The 22,585-nt window shown below is 43.6% G+C and overlaps 1 protein-coding gene across 7 annotated transcripts in view; it reads right to left on the bottom strand.

Annotated features, from left to right (window-relative positions):
- The window catches only part of LOC121531766 (NT-3 growth factor receptor), a 271,096-nt gene that overhangs the window by 3,030 nt on the left and 245,481 nt on the right, over positions 1 to 22,585 (bottom strand). For 2 of the 7 annotated variants that reach the window (XM_045227136.1, XM_045227138.1), the window contains 4 exons: positions 16,349 to 16,587; positions 14,663 to 14,906; positions 8,186 to 8,191; positions 7,687 to 7,845 (listed from right to left, as the gene is read on the bottom strand). In XM_045227136.1, coding sequence (XP_045083071.1) covers positions 7,687 to 7,845; positions 8,186 to 8,191; positions 14,663 to 14,906; positions 16,349 to 16,587 — 648 coding nt within the window. The remainder of the gene's footprint in view (positions 1 to 7,686; positions 7,846 to 8,185; positions 8,192 to 14,662; positions 14,907 to 16,348; positions 16,588 to 22,585) is intronic. The other 5 variants (XM_045227141.1, XM_045227142.1, XM_045227139.1 and 2 more) reach the window with 4 other exon arrangements.

The raw sequence follows: 22,585 nt of genomic DNA, 5'->3' as shown, positions 1-22,585 counted from the left end.
TATAGCCCTTGTGTGAAGGAGAACAATGGCAGCGCAGACAGCCATATTCCTCCTAATATTTGTTTTTTTGCAATCTGGAATAAAAATTTAAGAGGACCAGTGCTCCTATAGCACAAAAAAATATCACATCTGTCACGCCCTGACTCTGGGGACTCGTATTTGTTGAGTCAGGGTGTGTATTTTCTGTGTGGTATGTTCATTGTTGTATTTTCTAGGTTTAGATCTAGATCGTCTAGATCTATGTTGGCCGGTGTGGTTCCCAATCAGAGGCAGCTGTCGCTCGTTGTCTCTGATTGGGGACCATACTTAGGTAGCCTATTGGCACTAGTGGGTTGTGGGATCTTGTTCCCTGTTAAGGTATGTTGTGTTGTGCTGCCTTGGACTTCACGTTTCGTTTTGTTTGTTATTTTGTCGTTGTGTTTGATATTTAATAAACATGTACGCATATCACGCTGCGCCTTGGTCTGACCCGTCTGTAAGCGAACGTGACAGAAGATCCCACCAAACGAGGACCAAGCAGTGTGCCCAGGAAGAGCGAATAGCGATGTCACAGGTGGGCAAATGGTGGTCACGGGAGGAGATATTTGCGGGGAAAGGGCCATGGGTGAAGGTAGATACCCAGGCAGGAGAGGAGCAACAGCAACGCAGAGGACACCGGTCGAGGAGGAAGCCCGAGAGACAGCCCCAAGAAAAACATTTTTGGGGGGGCTAAAGGGGTGGTCGGGGAGCGAGAGAAAAGAGCCCCGACCACTGCACCCGGTCGGTTTTCAGATTGGGTCCCTACGACCATGGGAAGAGGAGTGGGAACAGTATTATACTGAGGAGTCGGAGGATGACGACGACGATGAGGTTCTGTTCCCTAACTCGTGGGGGCTCCTGGAGGAATCCTCACGGGAGGAGGAGTGCCGACGACGGAGACCCGAGAGGCAACCCCAAGAACATTTTTTTTTGGGGGGGCACACGGTGTGGACGACGAGGCAGCAGGAGGCCGTTGAAGGGCGGGTCTGCAGGTTAGGAGAGGAGGCCACCATGTTACGGGGGCTATTGGTTCAGAGGGAGCAGGAGTTATTCGGTCAGAGGGAGGCGCTACAGGAGGCTATAAGGGAGAAGGAGAGTGTAGAGGCACGGCGAGAGGAGCTGGTTAGGCAGCAGAAGGAGCGGGGGTTAATAAAGGAATCCAGTCCCGCTCCTCGCACCAAGCAAGTGGTGCGTGTCGCCAGTCCGGTCCGGCCCGTTCCTGCTTCCCGCACTAAGCCAGTGGTGCGTGTTCCTAGTATGGCCTGACCCGTTCCTGCACCTCGCACCAAGCCATTGGTGCGCGTCGTCAGTCCGGCCCGTCCTGTTCCTGCTATCCCGCACCAAGCCAGTGGTGCGCGTCGCCAGCCCGGCACGGCCTGTTCCTGCCCCTCGCACCAAGACAGTGGTGCGCGTCGCCAGCCCGGCCTGGCCTGTTCCTGCCCCTCGCACCAAGCCAGTGGTGCGCGTCGCCAGCCCGGTCCGGCCTGTTCCTGCCCCTCGCACCAAGCAAGTGGTGCGCGTCGCCAGCCCGGCCCGGCCTGTTCCTGCCCCTCGCACCAAGCCAGTGGTGCGCGTCGCCAGCCCGGCCCGGCCTGTTCCTGCCCCTCGCACCAAGGCAGTGGTGCGCGTCGCCAGCCCGGCCCGGCCTGTTCCTGCCCCTCGCACCAAGCTAGTGGTGCGCGTCGCCAGCCCGGCCCGGCCTGTTCCTGCCCCTCGCACCAAGCCAGTGGTGCGCGTCGCCAGCCCGGCCCGGCCTGTTCCTGCCCCTCGCACCAAGCCAGTGGTGCGCGTCCCAGCCCGGCCTGTTCCTGCCCCTCGCACCAAGCCAGTGGTGCGTGTGTCCAGTCCGGCACGGCCCGTGCCTGTTCCACCGGTGTGGTTCCCAATCAGAGGCAGCTGTCGCTCGTTGTCTCTGATTGGGGACCATACTTAGGTAGCCTATTGGCACTAGTGGGTTGTGGGATCTTGTTCCGTGTTAAGGTATGTTGTGTTGTGCTGCCTTGGACTTCACGTTTCGTTTTGTTTGTTATTTTGTCGTTGTGTTTGATATTTAATAAACATGTACGCATATCACGCTGCGCCTTGGTCAGACCCGTCTGTAAGCGAACGTGACAACATCTGTGCATTTCCAGAAGTCTTGCTTGTTTGTAGGTGACCAAATACTTATTTTCCACCATAATTTGCAAATAAATTCATAAAAAATCCTACAATGTGATTTTCTGTTTTTTTTTTCTCATTTTGTCTGTCATAGTTGACGTGTACCTATGATGAAAATTATAGGCCTCTGGGAGAACTTGCACAATTGGTGGCTGACTAAATACTTTTTTTCCCCACTGTAGTCTACATTGTATTGTTGTTTCCTCTTCAGAGTGCACTGTCGATTAAGTGATACATTGTCATCATATCAAGTTCTTTGTGGATGGATCACATTAGGAGATTAGTAGACAATCAGTTGGATATGGACTGAAAGACAGACAAGGACCACTAATGCCTCATGCACATTACATCTGAGCAGTCCGTTGTGTCGGATGTCATTCATTTCAATGGGAAACGTCCACAACGGAGTGGTATCGCAATGCCCCCTTGCGGTTGAAGGCTCTGTTGCAAAATGTTCCCAAACCACAGAACAAGAAAATATGTGGTTTTCGGCAATGGCTTTATGGGAATGCTAGCAATTTGTAAACAATTACCCATTCCTATAAGTTATGTTTTATTATCCACTGAAACAATATGTTTCTCCTATTTTGAATGAAAAGGTCATATTAAAAATAAATGCGATCTCTGATGAGAGTCTCTCCTCCATCTTGTCTTGCATTGTGGTGAAACCCTATGCTCTCCGCTCAGTAGCGTAATGAAATTGCATGAAGATGACGTATGGCGTAATGAAATAAGAGGACCTCTAAGCAAGGTGGAAGGAGTAAAGCAGGGGCGAGATCATCAACTTCACAAATCAAAAGTTTATCCACTGTAAGTTAGCTTGTTAGCTAGCCATAAATGATGTGATCTGTAATTAGCTAGCTAGATACCCAATTTGACGTGGTCCATAAATCAGTATGTCTAGTTGCTTTCCAGCAGCAATAGTGAGGGGGGCCTGCAGCTGCGCCCACATGCAGGAAACCAATGGGACAGTCAAGGGTGGGCGCAATCACAATGGATGGAAAATTTACCTAAACCACACATACTTGTCAGGTATAGGTATATTAAATCTAGGGTTAAACAATTAAACTCCAGGTGATTTGGATAACTTTGTTGTGCTGTCTGTGTCTATTTTAGGAACAGTGAGAGGCTGTGTTTGTCACGCCCTGGCTCTGGGGACTCTAGTATGTTGAGCCAGGGTGTGAAATTTCATGTGCTTCTGTTCTAGTATGTTGTATTTCTATGTTGGCCAGTGTGGTTCTCAATCAGAGGCAACGTGTATCAGCTGTTGCTTGTTGTCTCTGATTGAGAACCATACTTAAGCAGCCAGTTTTCCCTCAGTGTTTGTGGGATCTTGTTCCAAGTAGGTTGTGTTTGTCTAAGGACGTCACGTTATCGTTTTGTTCAGTAACTCACTAATAAATATGTTCGCAAATAACGCTGCGCATTGGTCCTCTGTTCCCGACGATCGTGACAGAAGATCCCACCAAGACTGGACCAAGCAGCGTGTCCAGGAGCCATCGCCAGGGGAATTGCTAGCGGATCTCCGTGGCAACCTCGACTGGGTCAAGCCTAGTGAAGAGCAGAGAGGGTGGACTTGGGAGCAGTGGAGGAAGAGTCTCGACTGGGTCAAGCCATGTGAGGAGGAGAGAGGCTGGAGTTGGAAGCAGAAGAGCGAGAGTTGGGCGAGAACTATAGAGGCCTGGCCCATGGGGAGGAGAGACCCCCAGAAATGTTTTAGGGGGGGGCTCACGCCGTGGACGACGGGGCAGCAGGAGGCCGCGATGGAGCAGTCCAGCGGGTTTGCAGAGGAGGCCGCCAGGTTAAGGGGTCCACTGGTCACAGAGGAGAGGGAGAGTGTAGAGGCACGGCGAGAGGTACTGGGGTGTGTTACCAGTCCGGTCCGGCCCGTTCCTGATCCCTGCGTAGGGCCAGTGGTGTGTGTCCCCAGTACGGTCCGGCCTGTTCCTGTTCCTCGCATCGAGCCTGTGGTACGTGTCGTCAGCCCGGCCCGGCCTGTTCCTGCTCCCCGCACCAAGCCTATGGTGCGCGTCGCCAGCCCGGCCCGGCCCGTTCCTGCTCCCCGCACCAAGCCTATGGTGCGCTTCGTCAGCCCGGCCCGGTCCATTCCTGCTCTCTGCACCAAGTCAGTGGTGCGCTTCGTCAGCCCGGTCCGGCCCGCTCCTGCTCCCCGCACCAAGCCTATGGTGCACGTCGCCAGCCCGGCTCGGCCATTTCCTGCTCCCCACACCAAGCCAGTGGTGTGCGTCGTCAGTCCGGCACAACCCGTGCCTGTTCCACCGGTGCCTGGTCCGGTACCGGTCAGCTGCTCCACGCCGGAGCTAGAGCAATCCCCTCCACCAGTGTTCAGTCCAGCTCCGGCCAGCAGGGCCAGACCGGACCAGGGGTACTTTGGGGGGTTAGAGAGGGAGTGGGAATCATGCCCGGAGCCGGATCCGCCGCCAAGGCGGAGTGCCCACCCGGTCCCTCCCCTGTGGTGTTTGGTTGGCGCGGTCGGAGTCCGCGCCTTTGGGGGGGGGTACTGTCACGCCCTGGCTCTGGGGACTCTAGTATGTTGAGCGTAGGGTGTGAGTTTTCATGTGTTTCTGTTCTAGTATGTTGTATTTCTATGTTGGCCAGTGTGGTTCTCAATCAGAGGCAACGTGTATCAGCTGTTGCTTGTTGTCTCTGATTGAGAACCATACTTAAGCAGCCAGTTTTCCCTCAGTGTTTGTGGGATCTTGTTCCAAGTAGGTTGTGTTTGTCTAAGGACGTCACGTTATCGTTTTGTTCAGTAACTCACTAATAAATATGTTCGCAAATAACGCTGCGCATTGGTCCTCTGTTCCCGACGATCGTGACAGTGTTGTTGTCAGCGTGATACGCTGTGTGTACATCTGCAGACCGAATGCTAGGAGCTCTTTCCACAGGCGTTCAGTCAGTGAGTCACCACAGCCCCCCAGACTGCAGCCCAGCCCAGCCCTGTCACATTTACATTCACAGCACCTCCACATTATTCATATTTATAAAATACTTCTGGCATGGGAGATCTTGTTGTTCCTCTACCTATGGCTGGCCTCAGCATTGATTTATAATGCTGCTTTTCAGGTCTCAACGTAATGAGACAAGTTAGAAAAGCTGAAATCTGCCGTAAATATATTAATTTGATAAACAATGGCCCTGTCAAACTGTATATGCTGAAGTTTGTCTGGAACCCCAAGCAGTGTTGTTCTGACATTTTAATTATCATGCCTTTTTAGGTTTGGTGGTCTACATTGTGTATTGCAACCCACTATTTCACCAAAGTCGCTGCAGTACAGTAAATTAGTATAGTACTTCAGAGCTTCTGTCAATGTCTACAGTGTGATGTCTTTATGCTTGAGAGGAAGATCAGTGGCACAGTGACTGCACATTATCATTATTGCCATGTATTGTATATAGAGGACCTGCAACAAAATGGCTGCTCACCTCTTATTACCCCTTATTTTTTCAGTGTGATTTATGGTGGCTGAAAGGCATGTGTGTGTTTGTGTGTAAGTGGGAGATGATACTGGGAATTGTTTGATTTCAACACTCTCAGCTCACAGTAGGTGATGACAAGAGAGCAAAACATTTTAGCAGCCCAACTATTGACAGTGGAGATAATTTTTGTACATTTTAGAGTTAAGTTCACCATGGGGCGTAGAGGAAATGTTGCAGTTTTAAAGCAAGTTTGCTGCAATTGTACATATGTTGCCATGGGGCAGAGAGGAAATGTTGCAGTTTTAAAGCAAGTTTGCTGCAATTGTACATATGTTGCCATGGGGCGGAGAGAAGATTTTGCAATTTTATAACTAATTTCATGCTATTCTACTCATTTTGCCATGGGGTGGAGAGAAATGTTTACAGTTTTTAATATGATATCTGAGTGAGACTGACTAACAAAATCAATGGTGGCCCCCCAGCCGGTAATTCGGCCATGATTACTAAGTTCAGGTAGCTGGCCGCTAGACTAATTTACTAATCAAATTATTTTTTGCTGACATTGGCCAATTGAGTGCCTATCAGTAGTTATGTTTCCATTAACTTGTCCAGTGTTTTTTTGTCGTCATTTAGAAAGTTTGCATAGAAAACAGATGTAGCAATTGCCTGCAAGCGTGCATTTCCATTTAACCATCTTGTGTCGATAAAAACCTGCTGGACATAATGACGTCACACCTACCTTTTATTTATTTTTTTTACCTACAGTGTCAAATAGAAATCTAGTGGTTGAAGTGTTTCCATTACCCATAATAGGCAAATTGCGCATTAATACATTGTCGACAGCCTGTATGCCCTCCCACCTATCCGTTTCATGTTTTAGGTAGCCCACGAAAGCCAGCATGAATAGAATGCAATAATTGACTAATATTTTCCATATTCTAACAATTCTCATGTGCCGATCAACGTATCGCCAATGTCCGTGCCATGGTGAAAATTGCACTCCTGTAGATCTGAAATAATTGGATGGTGAAACCTGCGAGCCAACCATAAAAAAAGGCGAAGCAATTCAGGGATTCTTGAAAGTCAGGACAATCCTTATCCTACAAAGAAACATTTATTTTATTTTATTATGATTTTGCAAGCAGTAGGCATTTAGAATAAAATGTGGAGTGGAGCTTATAGTTACATGATGCCATCACGTGTCCTGCGTACCTTCAAAAGTATTTGGCAATCATAATTTATTAGAAAAACACTGTTTCCATCATCATTTGTCGCAATAAAGAAAGTTAGACAAAAGAAAAATCCACCCCTGTCGAACAGATAAAAATGTTGTAGATCTTTAGAAAATATCTCCTATATCTGCCGTTTCCATTACATATGTCGCAAAGATTTTTTTTGCCACATTGCTTTTGTCGAATAAACCTGGGTCAATGGAAACCTGCCTAGTAACTGACATAACAAGAGAAAAACGGCTGATGCACAACCAAATTTTGAAATTGCACAATGTGTATTCTACTATTGTAACTCGCAAAAGTAAGTTGAGACCCCAACTGAGTTTCTAAACAACTTTTTGTGGGGAAATTGAACCGAGGGTCTTCAAAAGGGGGGACGTGGGCCGCCAGTTGCCCATCCCTGATTGATGTCTTAATTGAATTCTCTTCTGGTCCAATATTGAGCCCAAAGGCCACTCTTAGAATAGGCCAATTAACCTCTCTCACACTGCTCCATTTTAGGGATTAGTAAGAGCGCTATGATTCACTGGTCATAGTTAGTATGAGTGTGAATGTACTGGATGGTAGTCTTGGTCAAGACAACAAATGCTGAATGCACATTACTGCATTATGTGGTTATGTTGCTTATTATCATCAATGTATTACAGAAAACATAGCAGAATACGAAGATGGGTGTGCTTGACCAACGGAACAGGAACTATCTCTAAATTTGGCCCATGAGTTCTGACAACAGACTTCATATCGGATTACATTCCCAAACCCAAAATACAGGCATACTGTATTCCATATAAACCACTGAAATGTGAGTTGAACCAATCTGTCCATGCAGTTACAATACCTCATTGTTGGCCAGTTGAAACCATGGCTGCTTCCCGTAGGTGAAGATCTCCCAGAGGATCACACCAAAGCTCCACACGTCGCTCTCTGTGGTGAACTTCCTGTACATGATGCTCTCAGGGGGCATCCAGCGGATGGGCAGCATGGTGTGGCCCCCCACCTGGCAGAGAGAGAGAGAGAGAGAGTGTGCGAGAGAGTGTGTGTGAGAGAGAGAGAGAGAGAGAGAGAAAGAGAGAGAACAACAGATGTCAGCACACAGTGTTATAGACCTGGACTAACGGCTCAAAGGGATTTGAAGGTTAAATCACAACTGAAAAAGAAAAAAAAGAAAACTATTGTGAAAGAAACTGTAATATTTTTTACTTCTTTTTTATTACATATTCACCGAAAGGCATGCAGCAGACACACTTTGAATACTTCTAGATGGTCTTTTCTAGTTTCTTTCTTTCTTTTATTTATTTATTTTAAACTTAAAATATTTGAGAAGAAGGGAAACCTACACAGCCCTGTAACACAGAAGATGAAGAAGAGTCAATGAGGCTCAGCTGGGAGGAGGAAGAGAAGATGGAGCCAAGAGAGGGAAGGAAAAAGGATCCATTAAAGAAGTTTGACAGCTTCAAGCCATGCAGCAACATAAATGAAGTCTTCCCCTCAGCATTCCCTTCCCACTGGCTGTCTGACTGCCAGATATTATACGATTAAAACAATGAGGCATTAATCATCTGTGCCCTCCTCTTTAACTCAACAGGATTTTTTCTAAATCTGTTTCCAATTCATGTCAATTGCACTGTGTTAATCATATCTGTGGAAGAGTTGAACAAGAGTGACATTTCAATAGTGGATGTTGGATTATTATTACTTTCAACTCTTAAGTGGTAGCTGCATATTAATTACAGAGCTCATTAGCACTGAGCACACTATGGGTCAAGGTATTGACTGAGCATGTGAATTCAAAGAAGTTAACATTACATTACATTCCCACATTATTGATACTGTAGCTACAAAGGATCAGTCTACCATGTTTGCCATCTATAATAACAGTATATTATAGCATCAGTTTCTGTTCTGGTGATTATGTATCGTTGGTTTTTCTTTGTTAAATTTGGCCCGCTGAACATTACAATAAGTTGTTCCGTTTTACAACGTCTTCAATATACTCACCCCTTCCTTCTCCCCCTCCTCCTTCTCCTCCTTCTCCTCCTCCTCGTCCGCCTGCTCTCCTTTTTTAAGATTTATGACGGTTTATTAATGAGATTATGGTAAAATGTCTGCTGGACCACGTCCCATAAAGCCTGTGTGAATATGTAACCCTAAACGACACTACCACACTCTAGTGATCTTCTTCCAAGCTGAAAAGAGAAAAAAAGGTGCAGGCTGTTTCAAAAATCTAATGTTTTCATGCTCAATCATATAAATAACCCATAGCTTATTATAAATAAGGCGGATGCAGATTTCAAATGTGTGCAATAGTATCATGTTAAGCCAATGGAGTTCTAACAGTTGTAATGCATTCCTGGCCCATTAGGGAAAGGGGTATTTGTCTATCATGCAATCCACACTACAACCCTAATATTCACTGTAAAATCAACTTAAATGGTCTTACCTCGAAACCTCACCTTTGTCATAGCTCTACCCTACTATCCCATCTCCTGATTCAAACCCAGCCCTACCTCATAATCAATACTTGACAGGGAACAGGTCAGAATGTCATGGGAAGTCCCTAAGACATCTCCTTCGTAGTATATTGGTAAGGGACTCAGAAGTGAATTGGTTTCCCTGCTGCAATGACCTGACACCCTTCCCATTCTGCTGGACCCCTGACTATTGACTTTATGTGGACAGATTGTTCCTCACCAGACCAATGTTGTTGGCGCTACATGGTACACCACCCCAGAATGCAGGCTGGTGTCCAAAACAGAGTAGAACAGGAGGATGATCTAAATTCACACACCGTTTTGAAGACTTAACACGGTTCTATGATATTTGCAAGATTCATAGGATGTACAGGTAACTGCCAAAATAATGGAAACACTTGAGTAAATGAGGGCTACAAAGTATAGCAGGTGCTTCCACACAAGTGTGTTTCCTGAGTTAATTAAGCAATTAACATCCCATCATGGTTATGGTCATGTATAGAAATGCTGGGCAGGCCATTATTTTGGCTACTGTGGCTATGCCCCTATAGGATGACAACGCCCCCATCCACAGGGCACGAGTGGTCACTGAATGGTTTGATGAGCATGAAAATAAAACTAATGTCAACCATATGCCATGGCCGTCTCAGTCACCAGATCTCAACCCAATTGAACACTTATGGGAGATTCTGGAGCGGCGCCTGAGATAGAACTTTCCACCACCATCAACAAAACACCAAATTATGGAATTTCTCGTGGAAGAATGGCTTCACATCCCTCCGATAGAGTTCCAGACACTTGTAGAATCTATGCCAAGGTGCATTGAAGCTGTTCTGGCTCGTGGTGGCCCAACACCCTATTAAGACACTTTATGTTGGTGTTTTCTTTATTTTGGCCGTTACCTGTATCTGCAAGACAGATTTGTGTTTGTTATGCTAGCCCTGTCTGTCTTGGGAGACTGGATCTGGTTCTCTGAGTCAGAGTATTTGTTAACTTGTTTATGTGTGTGTGTGTGTATGTTGGGAGATTACATTAATTGATTGAATTTCAATCAATCTTAATGGCTTCTCCCTGGCAAGCACCACCCTCAATTCAGTCTGGGGTTGAACAGTGGACCATGGAAGCATATAAATCAGAGTGTGGGCTTCCCTTGTAGCGGAATTAAAACTGTCAGGGTGATGACAAAAACACCAACACAATTTAAAAGCATAGCACAATTAGCATATAGAGAGAAATTAAAGTATAGCTAATTTCTATACTCATAGACTGACGATAACATATACATTGATTGAAGCAACCGTCAATACATTTCAATACTGTCCCTCCATATACAGTCTTGTCCATAATTATTGGCAACCTTGATAAAGATTAACAAAAAATACTGTATAAAATAAATTATACCAATACTGAGCTATATTGTATGCTAAAACAAAAGACAATTGTATTATTATATACTAATACAATTGCTCAGAGAATGAAAATAAAACAATTCTCAGATAGGGGTAAGAAATGATTGGCACCCCTGTTTTCAGGACTTCATCACCCTACCCTTGCGAGGATAATGACACTGAGCTTATTTCAAAAATGTTTTATGAGATTGGAGAATACATTGGGAGGGATCTTAGACCATTCCTCCATTTAGAATCTTTCCAGATCCTTGATATCCTTCGTCTGCGGTTAGAGTTCGGAGACTGAGATGGCCATTGCAAAATGTTTATTTTGTGGTCAATTAACCATTTATTATTGGATTTTGATATGTGCTTGGGGTTATTGTCTTGCTGGAATATCCACTTGTGGCCAAGTGTTAGCCTCCTGGCAGAGGCAACCAGGTTTAGGCTAAAAGATCCACCACCATATTTTACTGTAGGTATGAGGTACATTTCTGCGCATGCTTCTGTTTTTCGACGACAAACCCACCACTGGTGTGTGTGGCCAAAGAGCTCTATATTCATGTCATCTGACCATACACCGCCTGGAGTTTGATAAGCAGTATTGGCACTTGGATTGGAACCGGTGGTATGGTCAGATGACATGAATATAGAGCTCTTTGACCACGCACACCAGTGGTGGGTTTGGTGTCAAAAAACGGAATTATATGCAGAAAAGTACCTCATACCTACAGTAAAATATGGTGGTGGATCTTTGATACTATTTTATACAGTATCTTTTGCTCTTCAAAGGTGCCAATAATTATGGACCTGACTGTATGTTGTTATGGTCAAAAAGCAGATGAATCATAATAAAGTTCCTAATTTGGAACAATGGCATTGGATTGTTGGATTAACATTGCAGCTTGCCAACAGTGACTATTGAGGAAGTGTAAAGGAATTATACACCCAGCATAGTTAGTTAAACAGTGATCTGTATGAAAATGCATTCCCTCTATGATGTGATATAATTGTATCATTGTCCGCTGCCTCTCAAACTGCTGCATTACACATCCACAATGTACATTCCTGTACAGTACCAGTCAAACATTTGGACACACCTACTCATTCAAGCGCTTTTCTTTCTTTTGACTATTTTCTACAATGTAGAATAATAGTGAAGACATCACAACTATGAAATAACACATATGGAATCATGTAGTAACCAAAAAAGTGTTAAACAAATCAAAATATATTTTATATTTGAGATTCTTCAAAGTAGCCACCCTTTGCCTTGATGACAGCTTTGCACACTCTTGCATTCTCTCAACCAGCTTCACCTGGAATGCTTTTCCGACAGTCTTGAAGGAGTTCCCACATATGCTGAGTACTTGTTGGCTGCTTTGTCCTGTTGAAAAACAAATGATAGTCCCACTATGTGCAAACCAGATGGGATGGCGTATCACTGTAGAATGCTGTGGTAGCCATGCCGGTTAAGTGTGCCTTGAATTCAAAATAAATCACAGACAGTGTCACCAGCAAAGCACCCCCACACCACACCTCCTCCTCCATGCTTCAAGGTGGGAACCACACATGCGGAGATAATCCGTTCACCTACTCTGCGTCTCACAAAGACACGGCGGTTGGAACCAACAATCTGAAATTTGGACTCATCAGACCAAATAACACATTTCCACTGGTCTAATGACCATTGCTCGTGTTTCTTGGCCCAAGCAAGTCTCTTCTTCTTATTGGTGTCCTTTAGTAGTGGTTTCTTTGCAGCAATTCGACCATGAAGGCCTGACTCACGCAGTCTCCTCTGAACAGTTGATGTTGAGATTTGTCTGTTACTTGAACTCTGTGAAACATTTATTTGGGCTGCAATTTCTCTAACTCGAACAAACTCTAACTCGGTAACTCTGGGTCTTCCTTTCCTGTGGCGGTCCTCATGAGAGCCAGTTTCATCATAGCGCTTGATGGTTTTTGCGACTGCACTTGAATAAACTTTCAAAGTTTTTGAAATTTTCAGGATTGACTGACCTTCATGCCTTAAAGTAATGATGGACTGTCGTTTCTCTTTGCTTATTTGAGCTGTTCTTACCATAATATGGACTTGGTCTATTACCAAATATGGCTATCTTCTGTATACACCCCTATCTTGTCACAACACAACGCATTAAGAAGGAAAGAAATTCCACAACTTAACTTTTAACAAGGCACACCTGTTAATTGAAATGCAGTCCAGGTGACTACCTCATGAAGCTGGTTGAGCAAATGCCAAGAGTGTGCAAAGCTGTCATCAAGGCAAAGGGTGGCTACTTTGAAGAATCTCAAATATAAAATATATTTTGATTTGTTTAACACTTTTTTGGTTACTACAATGTAGAAAATAGTAAAAATAAAGAAAAAACCTTGAATGAGTAGGTGTGTCCAGACTTTTGACTGGTACTGTACATGTCAAGTTTGCCTGCCTTTGCGTTGCCTTTCAGATTCACATAGCCTTGTTATTTGTTGTATCGTGTCCAACAGGCTCTATGAAGCCATATCATACTTCTCAGTTCACAAACACACTGCCATGTCAGATCTGTGTGCCTGCCTGCAGACTAAGAACCAAAAGCTAATTTGGTTTGGGGGAGCCCGGGCATCATTTTCATTATACAGATGGGGGCTGTCAGATATGCTGCCTGTGAAAACCCAGCTCACTGTGCTCTTGCATACTGTGTCATATCCCTGGAGGGCAGTTTTCTTGGTTCTCCTGGAGGAGAGGAGCGGACGTCAATATGTCAGCAGTGTCAGGGAGATATGTTCTTGGCAGCCGCCCCAATTTATAATCACTCAACAACAGGGAATGTGTCCAATGCAGTCACAACCTCCTAATCTCTCAGATCTGTCAGTGGACCATACAGCAGGCCTGGTCTGGCAGAGATGCCCGGGTCTAAAATGGCAAAGTCCCAAAGACGCTGCCAGACCAACAGACCAACAGGGGGCAGTCCAGCAGTCCTGGTAGTAGTCTGGTGGTGAATCAGTCTCTCACTGGCTTTTCTTACAATACCTTACCGGTTTTAGTACCTAAAAGGAGAAAAGCCACATGACCCCACTCTCTGAAGGTGTCTCAGGGGGAGTTGGGACTCATTTCTGTGTGAAATAGAAATGTGTTTTTTTGCATGTCCCAACTCCCCCTGAGAGTGGGGTCACTCACAGCCAGCCATTAGAAATTAGAGTTAAGTGCCTTGCTCAAGGGCACATCCATAAATTTTTCACCTTGTCAGTTCGGGCATTCGAACTAGCGACATTTCAGTTACTGGCCCAAAGCTCTAACCAGTAGGCTACCTGCCGCCAATTTTACTGAGCTGCTTATTGCGACGGTACCATTAAGGAAAAGTAGCCTGCAGAACACATTAAGTGGGATGAGACTCAATGGACTCTTTGACATTTACTGTAACTGTAACTTCTTTTTCACAATGGCAATTACAGTCTGTATCTAGTGAAAATCCCCTGTGCCACAGTAATAATCCCTTTGTAATGCCAGCACAGCTTCCGCAACTCCATTATCAAATCGGCTAAGAGCTCTATATTCTGGTCACTGGAAAGAAGTCAAAGAAATATTCTTCTTCTGCTACAAACAAAATACAGCAAGAATGGTTCTGCCCTAGACGTGGCACATCTTCAAAAATATACATTATATTGAGCATGCATCACTTCTCCTTGTACATTTGAGCATTAGTAAAGGTAAAGAGTTCAGGGCAGGAATCAGTAAAGGTAAACAAACACATAATCATGAGGCAGGTGAATGCAGGGTCACCGTCCACAGCCACTGTGTCAAAACACCACCTGTTCTCTAAAAACACTGGATGGTCACCAAAAAGAAATAATTGAGTTGATTATGAATGTACAGTATAGCTTCATATAACAAACATGCAAATACATTTACTACATGGAATCATTTGTTAACTATAAAACATATATAGGTGCTTACCCTGTAGTAGTCCGTGCTGTAGATGTCCCTGGACATTCCAAAGTCACCAATCTTCACCAGCAGGCCGTTTCCTACCAGGCAGTTCCGAGTGGCTAAATCACGGTGCACAAAGTGCTGGGAGGCCAGGTACATCATCCCCGCTGCGATCTGAGTGGCAATGTGCAGCATCTGAGACAGGCCCAGCTCCCCATTGGTCTGCAGCGGCTGTCCGTCAACCAGGATCATAGCATCGGGCCCATGGGCTCTGTGGATGGGGAAGGGAGGGAGGGAGGGAGGGAGGGAGGGAGGACTTGAGCTCAGGCTTAGTGAACTTGTCTCAAGACACAATCAGCATAACTTACTTCATATTACATTTTGAAATTGATTATTATTATAGCTATGAATAGTATATGACAGTAGTATGTTATTCAGTTGTAATGGATTGGTCATTAGATGTATTTTAATTCAACCTTTAATTGAGACAGGAACATTGGCAATGTCATTAATGTACAGGGCCACTGGGTGCAAAACCAACAAGAGCTTCTCTGTATGAATTAATGCAGACATTTGCATATATAAAGGCACCAGCAAGTAGTCTGCCTGCTCTGCCTCTGCTATTGAGCACCAATGTTCCCTGCCACCGCAGAGGATCCAGAGGTTTAATAATATCCAATCATAAAGGAGATCAGCCATCTCATTGGCAATCTGAGTCACAATTTCCCCAGTCTGTGGAGGGTCAGTCAGCAGTCTGCCGTTACACACAGCGTTTTGTGGTTTTACACTAACAGGTCATCTCTACTTAATGTACAGTGTAGCAAATAGGAATTTGCTGCTGCTGGCACTGGGTGACAGGTCTAGTGGAAAACAACATCAACATTGTATTTTCCCTCCTGTTTCTTATACGCTACAACATTTCTCTGAGGGGAAACAATCCATTAATTACAGCCTGATGCTTGCGGTAAGACCTGCAGGGTTGTGGCGGTTTTACTAGTATGTAGAAATAATGAGGAAATTACGGACAATAACTTATTTTATCTTTGGAAATGATCACATCTATTATATTGCTGGCCAAATTGATTATTGTATGACTTTAACTCTACTACTGATGATAATTATGCAGGTAAGTGTATGTGGATCAGTACATCACCAGTGGGGTGCAGTCAACCTGCCATTATAGACAGTTTGACATTGGCAAACAGTGGGATATGGTCCCACACACACACACACACACATCTCTATTAAGCTGAGTAAACTTCCACAATTCCAAAAACATATATATTTGAAGTCTGTTTCTCAGTTGTCAGCTTGTATTACTCATGGGCTACACCAAAGACAAATGTTTTGAAGTTAGTAAGAGTTTAGCACGTCTTGCTTATCTCACACATTTCTCTGCTTTATTCAGCTGAGTAAACTTAGAAAATCCAACTACACACATGATAAAAAATTAGGTTTCTCAGTTGACAGCTTGTAATCCTTGGCTACAGCACCCAAAGACAGAACTTAGTAAGAGTTGAGCACGTCTTACTTATCCCACACATCTCTACTTTATTCAGCTGAGTAAACTTTCCAAATTCCACCAACACATATTAGAAAAGTATTTCTCAGTTGGCAGCTTGGATTACTCATGGGCTACATCACCCAAAGACTCATTTACAGAACTTAGTTGAGAGCTGAGCACGTCTTGTGCATTCAGTTGACACAGTTTACCTGAGGAACTTGTTGAGGTCCCCGTGCTTCATGTACTCAAAGACCATGATGAGGGGGTCTCCGTCCACACACACACCATAGAACTTGACAATGTGCTCGTGCTGCAGGTTGGTCAATAGTTCCGCCTCCCTCTGGAAATCTTTTCTCGCTGCAAGGGTGGGGTCCTTCAGCGTCTGAGAAAATACAAGGGTGGGGTCCTTCAGCGTCTGAGAAAATACAAGGGTGGGGTCCTTCAGGGTCTGAGAAAATACAAGGGTAGGGTCCTTCAGGGTCTGAGGAATACAAGGGTGTTTAACTGCTTAGCAAAGTATGATACTGCTGGACATAGATTTTTCTCAAAGAAACAGAAAGCATAAAAGTTTTTCGGCTTCCTTACAATGAACCCTGGATAAACACTGACAACCCCCCCCACAAACACAAACACACACAATAACCTCTGGCTGGTGCGAACACAACAGAGACAGGGTAATAAATGGAGCAGGGAGAGGTAAAGCACTGTAATCTTTCCATTTGAGGAGCAGAAAATGAATGAAAAATGTCTTGACATGTTGTCACAATGACCCGGCAAACTGTATAGCTTTACAGAAGCAGATCATTTTGTAATTGACTTCATTAGGCATCCCATACACAGTCTGACATTTCATTATATAGCCGTGATAAGAGGCTCCGTGCCTCACCAGATGTAGACGCTGTTGTTGCCTACCGTATTGGCTAAGAGTTATGGTATCATTATTGACGAGCTTATCGGCTGGAAATAAACCTCCTCCCTAAATTCCCACCTATGAAATAGTTTGGCATTTACACTCAATCTCTTGTCTCTCTCTGATCTTCCGACTGTAAAAGGTAGGATTTACTCCTTACTGAGTCTGGGATGACTGCCAAGCAGTCATTGTTGGGTGCTTCTAAATTAAAAAATGAAACATTTTGCAGCTGTACTGTAAACTAAAGTTTGGAAACAAAATGCATGTTTCCCGGAAATGTTCATGATCCAATCCTCTACTTATGTGCACTCCACAACACCACCAACATTACCGTTCATAGAATTCATAACACTCTATTTAACAGATATTTGATATTCAACAATGATAATCACAGGGTTTTGCTAATGGTTTATTAATTTGAATTCTCTTGGATGACTTTATATCACTATGCAGAGGGGAATTAGAATGGATGGCAGTGCCCATGGACAGATGGCAAGGCATCCATCCCCATCCTCCCGGATGCTTTATGACCCCTATGCTGCTAGAGGAGTGCTGTGTTCCTAGTCCACCTGGATGTACAGGACAGACTAGAGAGCCACCCAGCTAGCACAGACACACAGACTATACCGTTTTTACTAGTAGGCTCCTAGACTTGTTGACCTACACATATGTCTAAAATATCCTGACATTCCATTATAACCTATATCTAACCTTAAATTAAATATATGTAGCTATATGGCTGTGGTGCTTACGTTGCAATCTTACCTTACATGAAATACAACCTACAATGTTAAAAAACAACAGCATACACTCCTGTATATTTGTACGTAATCTATTTCAATAGGATCCACTCTGGTGACTGGGGATGTGAAGAAAGGAAGGAAGGAAGAAAAATTGAATGAAGAAAAAAGGAAGGAGAAAAAAGGAAGGAGGAAAAAGGAAGGAGGAAAAAGCCAGCTCAGTGTTGCCACCATTACTCTTGATCAAAGCATCTGAGGAGTAGAACATTTTGGGAGATGATTTAACATCCGTCACAGACAGCCTTATTGCTTCAGCTGCAGCCTTGGCGCCTCTGTAAGGTCGGCCTCTTTCTCTGTAAGGTCGGCCTCTGCATGTGCACTGCGGCTCCCTCCCTCCCGCTCCACACTATCATGGCTAACATCATTCCATGGATGAGCGCCTTGATGAAGAGTGATGGTGACAAGAGAGGAACAGTGATAAATGTGCCCCTTGTCACCAACCGGGATCACCATCATACTGTGACCCCTCCTCCAGCAGCTGATCTAGGTACCTTTTCATGACCTTTGAACTTTAATATCCTCAACCCCTGTCAGGTGAAATATGCATTTTAACACCGAGGTTACAGTCGTAATCTTTACGTGAAATTGAATAAATCAAGCGCAACAATTACTGACAGTCACATCTCATTCAAGGAGATTAAGACAATACGACCCACTGCATTTAAGGATGGATTTGACACAGTGATGTCATGTGACCAGCTACCAAAATCGTGTGATGATTTAAACTGGAAACAAATAATGAGAATAATGTATGACTGTATCTCTTTGTGCACTAACTCAAAATGGATGTCGCTGTAAACAGGTCCTTTGTTAGGTGTCTCAGCATCAACTAGAGCTGATTTAGCACAATCCCAATAGACCTGATTAACCTTGAAGCTGTGAAAATCTCTACCTTTGTAGAAAAATAGGTAATAGGTACACAGGCTGTTTGGTGGCTACCACCAGTGGTGTAAAGTACTTAAGTAAAAAAAACTTGAAAGTACTACTTAAGTAGTTGTTTGGGGTATCTGTACTTTACTTTACTATTTATATTTTTGACAACTTTTACTTTTACTTCACTACATTCCTAAAGAAAATTATGTACTTTTTACTCAATACATTTTCCCTGACACCCAAAAGTACTCGTTACATTTTGAATGCTTAGCAGGACAGGAAAATGGTCTAATTCACACACTTATCAAGAGAACATCCCTGGTCATTCCTACTGCCTCTGATCTGGTGGACTCACTAAACACATGCTTTATTTGGAAATTATGTCTGAGTGTTGGAGCGTGCCCCTGGCTATCCGTACATTTTAATAAAACAAGAAAATGGTACCGTCTGGTTTTCTTAATATAATGAATTCGAAATGATTTATACTTTTACTTTTACTTTTGATACTTAAGTATATTTTAGCAATTACATTTACTTTTGATACTTAAGTATATTTAAAACCAAATACTTTTAGACTTTTACTCAAGTATGATTTTACTGGGTGACTTTCACTTTTACTTGAGTCATTTTCTATTAAGGTTTCTTTACTTTTACTTAAATATAACAATTGGGTACTTTTTCTACCACTGGCTACCACCTTAATCATGCACCAACTGCAATCCAGGAGGAGTCCTCTAAAGTTGCATAGAAATTGATTGCTTTATCTAGCATTAGTAGTGTGTTACAAGGGACACACATTATGGCCCTGGTTGAATGACAGATGTAGAGTTTTGTTCTTAGTGCTGCAACCAAATCCACTGAGACCCGTTTAGGATCAGGAAGTCTATGATCACCCTTAAGCATCACTAACAAGCAGCTATATTATAATATGCCTCCCAAGACAGCCACACATATGTTTTCTAAAAAGACAAGGGATCACTCAATAAGTCAGGGGTAATATCTATAAGCCTGACAATATGGTATTTATACATTTAATCAATATGCTCAAGGATGGATTGGACAATACAGTCCGTATTGTATAATCCTGATGTGGAATTAGATATAAATGATTGTCAGCAACAAAACTTGGGTCTGTTCACAAGGTATTTTGTTGTTGTTGCTAGACATGCTGGGGTAATGCAGTAGACAGCATGGTCAAAGCTAAATCTACTTCCTTCAGCTGGTTACATTTCAGGGGAAGGACAGAATTACTGGGGGGTTTCAGAGAAAATGAAAACTTCTCAAGAGTGAGCTGCTGTGCTCAAACTGCATGCACCAGGCATCCAGTCAGCTTCCCCATCTAAAAACCAATTTAGGGCTGCTTATTGTTTAGATAACTGCAGGCCTTAACACACTGAGGCTGTTTGTGTGTGTGTGTGTGTGTGTGTGTGTGTGTGTGCATGTGTGTGTGTTCGTGTGTGTGTGTGTGTGTGTGTGTGTGTGTGTGTGTGTGTGTGTGTGTGTGTGTGTGTGTGTGTGTGCATGTGTGTGAGAGAGAGAGAGGAGGCAATCACAGATGGTTAATGCCCACCAACTATAAATATTGCTCATAGTTGTTTGTTCCAACTACCAGCTTGTTATCCAGTTAATGCTATTTAGCCTTTTATTTCATGATCAGCCCCATTGAGATCAAGAATCGCAACAGTGAAGATATAACACACTTATTAGGCTTGGGCGATATGCCGTTTATACCTTATACCGGGGTATTTCGAAATACCGACGGTATGATTTTCAATACCGTAAAAAAAAAGTATAATTATAAACTGGGTGGTTCGAGCCCTGAATGCTGATTCGCTGACAGCCATGGTATATCAGACCGTATACCACAGGTATGACAAAACATGTATTTTTACTACTCTAATTACGTTGGTAACCAGTTTAGAATAGCAATAAGGCACCTCGGGGGTTTGTGGTATGTGGCCAATATACCACGGCTAAGGGCTGTGTCCAGGCACTCCGCGAAATCTAAGATGTGTCAAATAAATGATACCCAGCTCAGGGCGCCAGCTACACATTTGGCTTGCTAACTTGCTAGCTAAGTGGCTATATGTCAAGAGCAAGCTTCTTGATTACAGCAGAGACATTCAATGGAGGAGGAGGTGTAAACGGTATTACCGGAAGTGCACACAAGGGGCGCTATAAAAAACTAAAATAATAATAATACTTTTTTTGGCATCAGGGATGTTTTTATTGCGCCCCTTGTGTGCACTTCCGGTAATACCGTATACCCCGGTATGGTATAGAAACGGTATGACGATATGGAAATCTGGATACAGCCCAGCCCTACACTTATAGCAGAAAGTGACTCAATACATCTTGACCCAAAAGTTGTGATATTCAAGTCAACCATAATGACCTGTACAGCATGTAATACATGTTTAAAATAATGCCAATTTAACCTGCTAGTGAGATATTTAGCCCTGAATGTGATTTCCAGGGGAAAACTTTCTCACCCATTAGTCAGCTGTTGTCACTAGGGTTGAATGGCGGAAACCCGGTTACTGAGATTTAACGCCCAAAACCACTCCCTTTTCCCGGGATAAATAACTGCGAGAAACCGGTATATTATAATAAATTCTTTATATGAACAGCATGGCGTAAAATGGAACTGTTAAATTACATGCGATGTTTAAATCTGCATGATGAATCATCAACGCTCAGGGTGGGGACAGACAGCCCATCTCAGTATGGAGTGCAGTTCACAATGCATGTAGACCTATCAACTCATCATGGTAACTTGCTTTCTTGTGACAGGTAGGCCTACATTTGCTGCAGCATAGTCTATGCTACAGTAATATAAAGACCGAATACGCATCTAATTTACCCATCTCCATCTGGCTTTCAGGGTCACCATGTTTTTTAATTGTAAATATTTGTTTATTTTTTATTGCAGCTCCAGAGTTTTAAAACAGCCTATCACTCGAATATTGCTGCTTTAAATCAGTGCATGCGCGAGCACTCTCTCTCAGTCTCCCTCTCTCCATCAATTCCATTCAAAAGGCATCCAAAATACAGTACCAGTCAAAAGTTTGGACACACCTACTCATTCAAGGGTTTTTCTTTAGTTTTACTATTTTCTACATTGTAGAATAATAATGAAGACATCACAACTATGAAATAACACATATGGAATCATGTAGTAACCAAAAAAAGTGTTAAACAAATCAAAATATATTTTATATTTGAGATTCTTGACATTCTCTCAACCATCTTCACCTGGAATGCTTTTACAACAGTCTTCAAGGAGTTCCCACATTTGCTGAGCACTTGTTGACTGCTTTTCCTTCACTCTGCCGTCTGACTCATCCCAAACCATCTCAATTGGGTTGAGGTCAGAGGATTATGGAGGCCAGGTCATCTGATGCAGCACTCCATCACTCTCCTTCTTGGTAAAATAGCCCTTACACAGCCTGTAGGTGTGTTGGGTCATTGTCCTGTTGAAAATCAAATGATAGTCCCACTAAACCCAAACCAGATGGGATGGCGTATCACTGCAGAATGCTGTGGTAGCCATGCTGGTTCAGCGTACCTTGAATTCTAAATAAATGACAGACAGTGTCACCAGCAAAGCACCCCGACACCATAACACCTCTTCCTCCATGCTTTCCGGTTTCTTGGCCCAAGCAAGTCTCTTCTTATTATTAGTGTCCTTTAGTAGTGGTTTCTTTGCAGCAACAAGTAATATCTTACAATTTCACAACATATACCCAATACACACAAATCTAAGTAAGGAATGGAATTAAGAATATGTACATATATGGACGAGCAATGACAGAGCGACATGGACTAAGATACAGTAGAATATTATAGAATACAGTATATTC

This window comes from Coregonus clupeaformis, chromosome 19 (assembly GCF_020615455.1).
Source record: "Coregonus clupeaformis isolate EN_2021a chromosome 19, ASM2061545v1, whole genome shotgun sequence".
Classification (NCBI taxonomy): Eukaryota; Metazoa; Chordata; class Actinopteri; order Salmoniformes; family Salmonidae; genus Coregonus; species Coregonus clupeaformis.
Note: the sequence above shows the minus strand (reverse complement) of the source record. Positions and strands in the feature narration are given on the sequence as shown.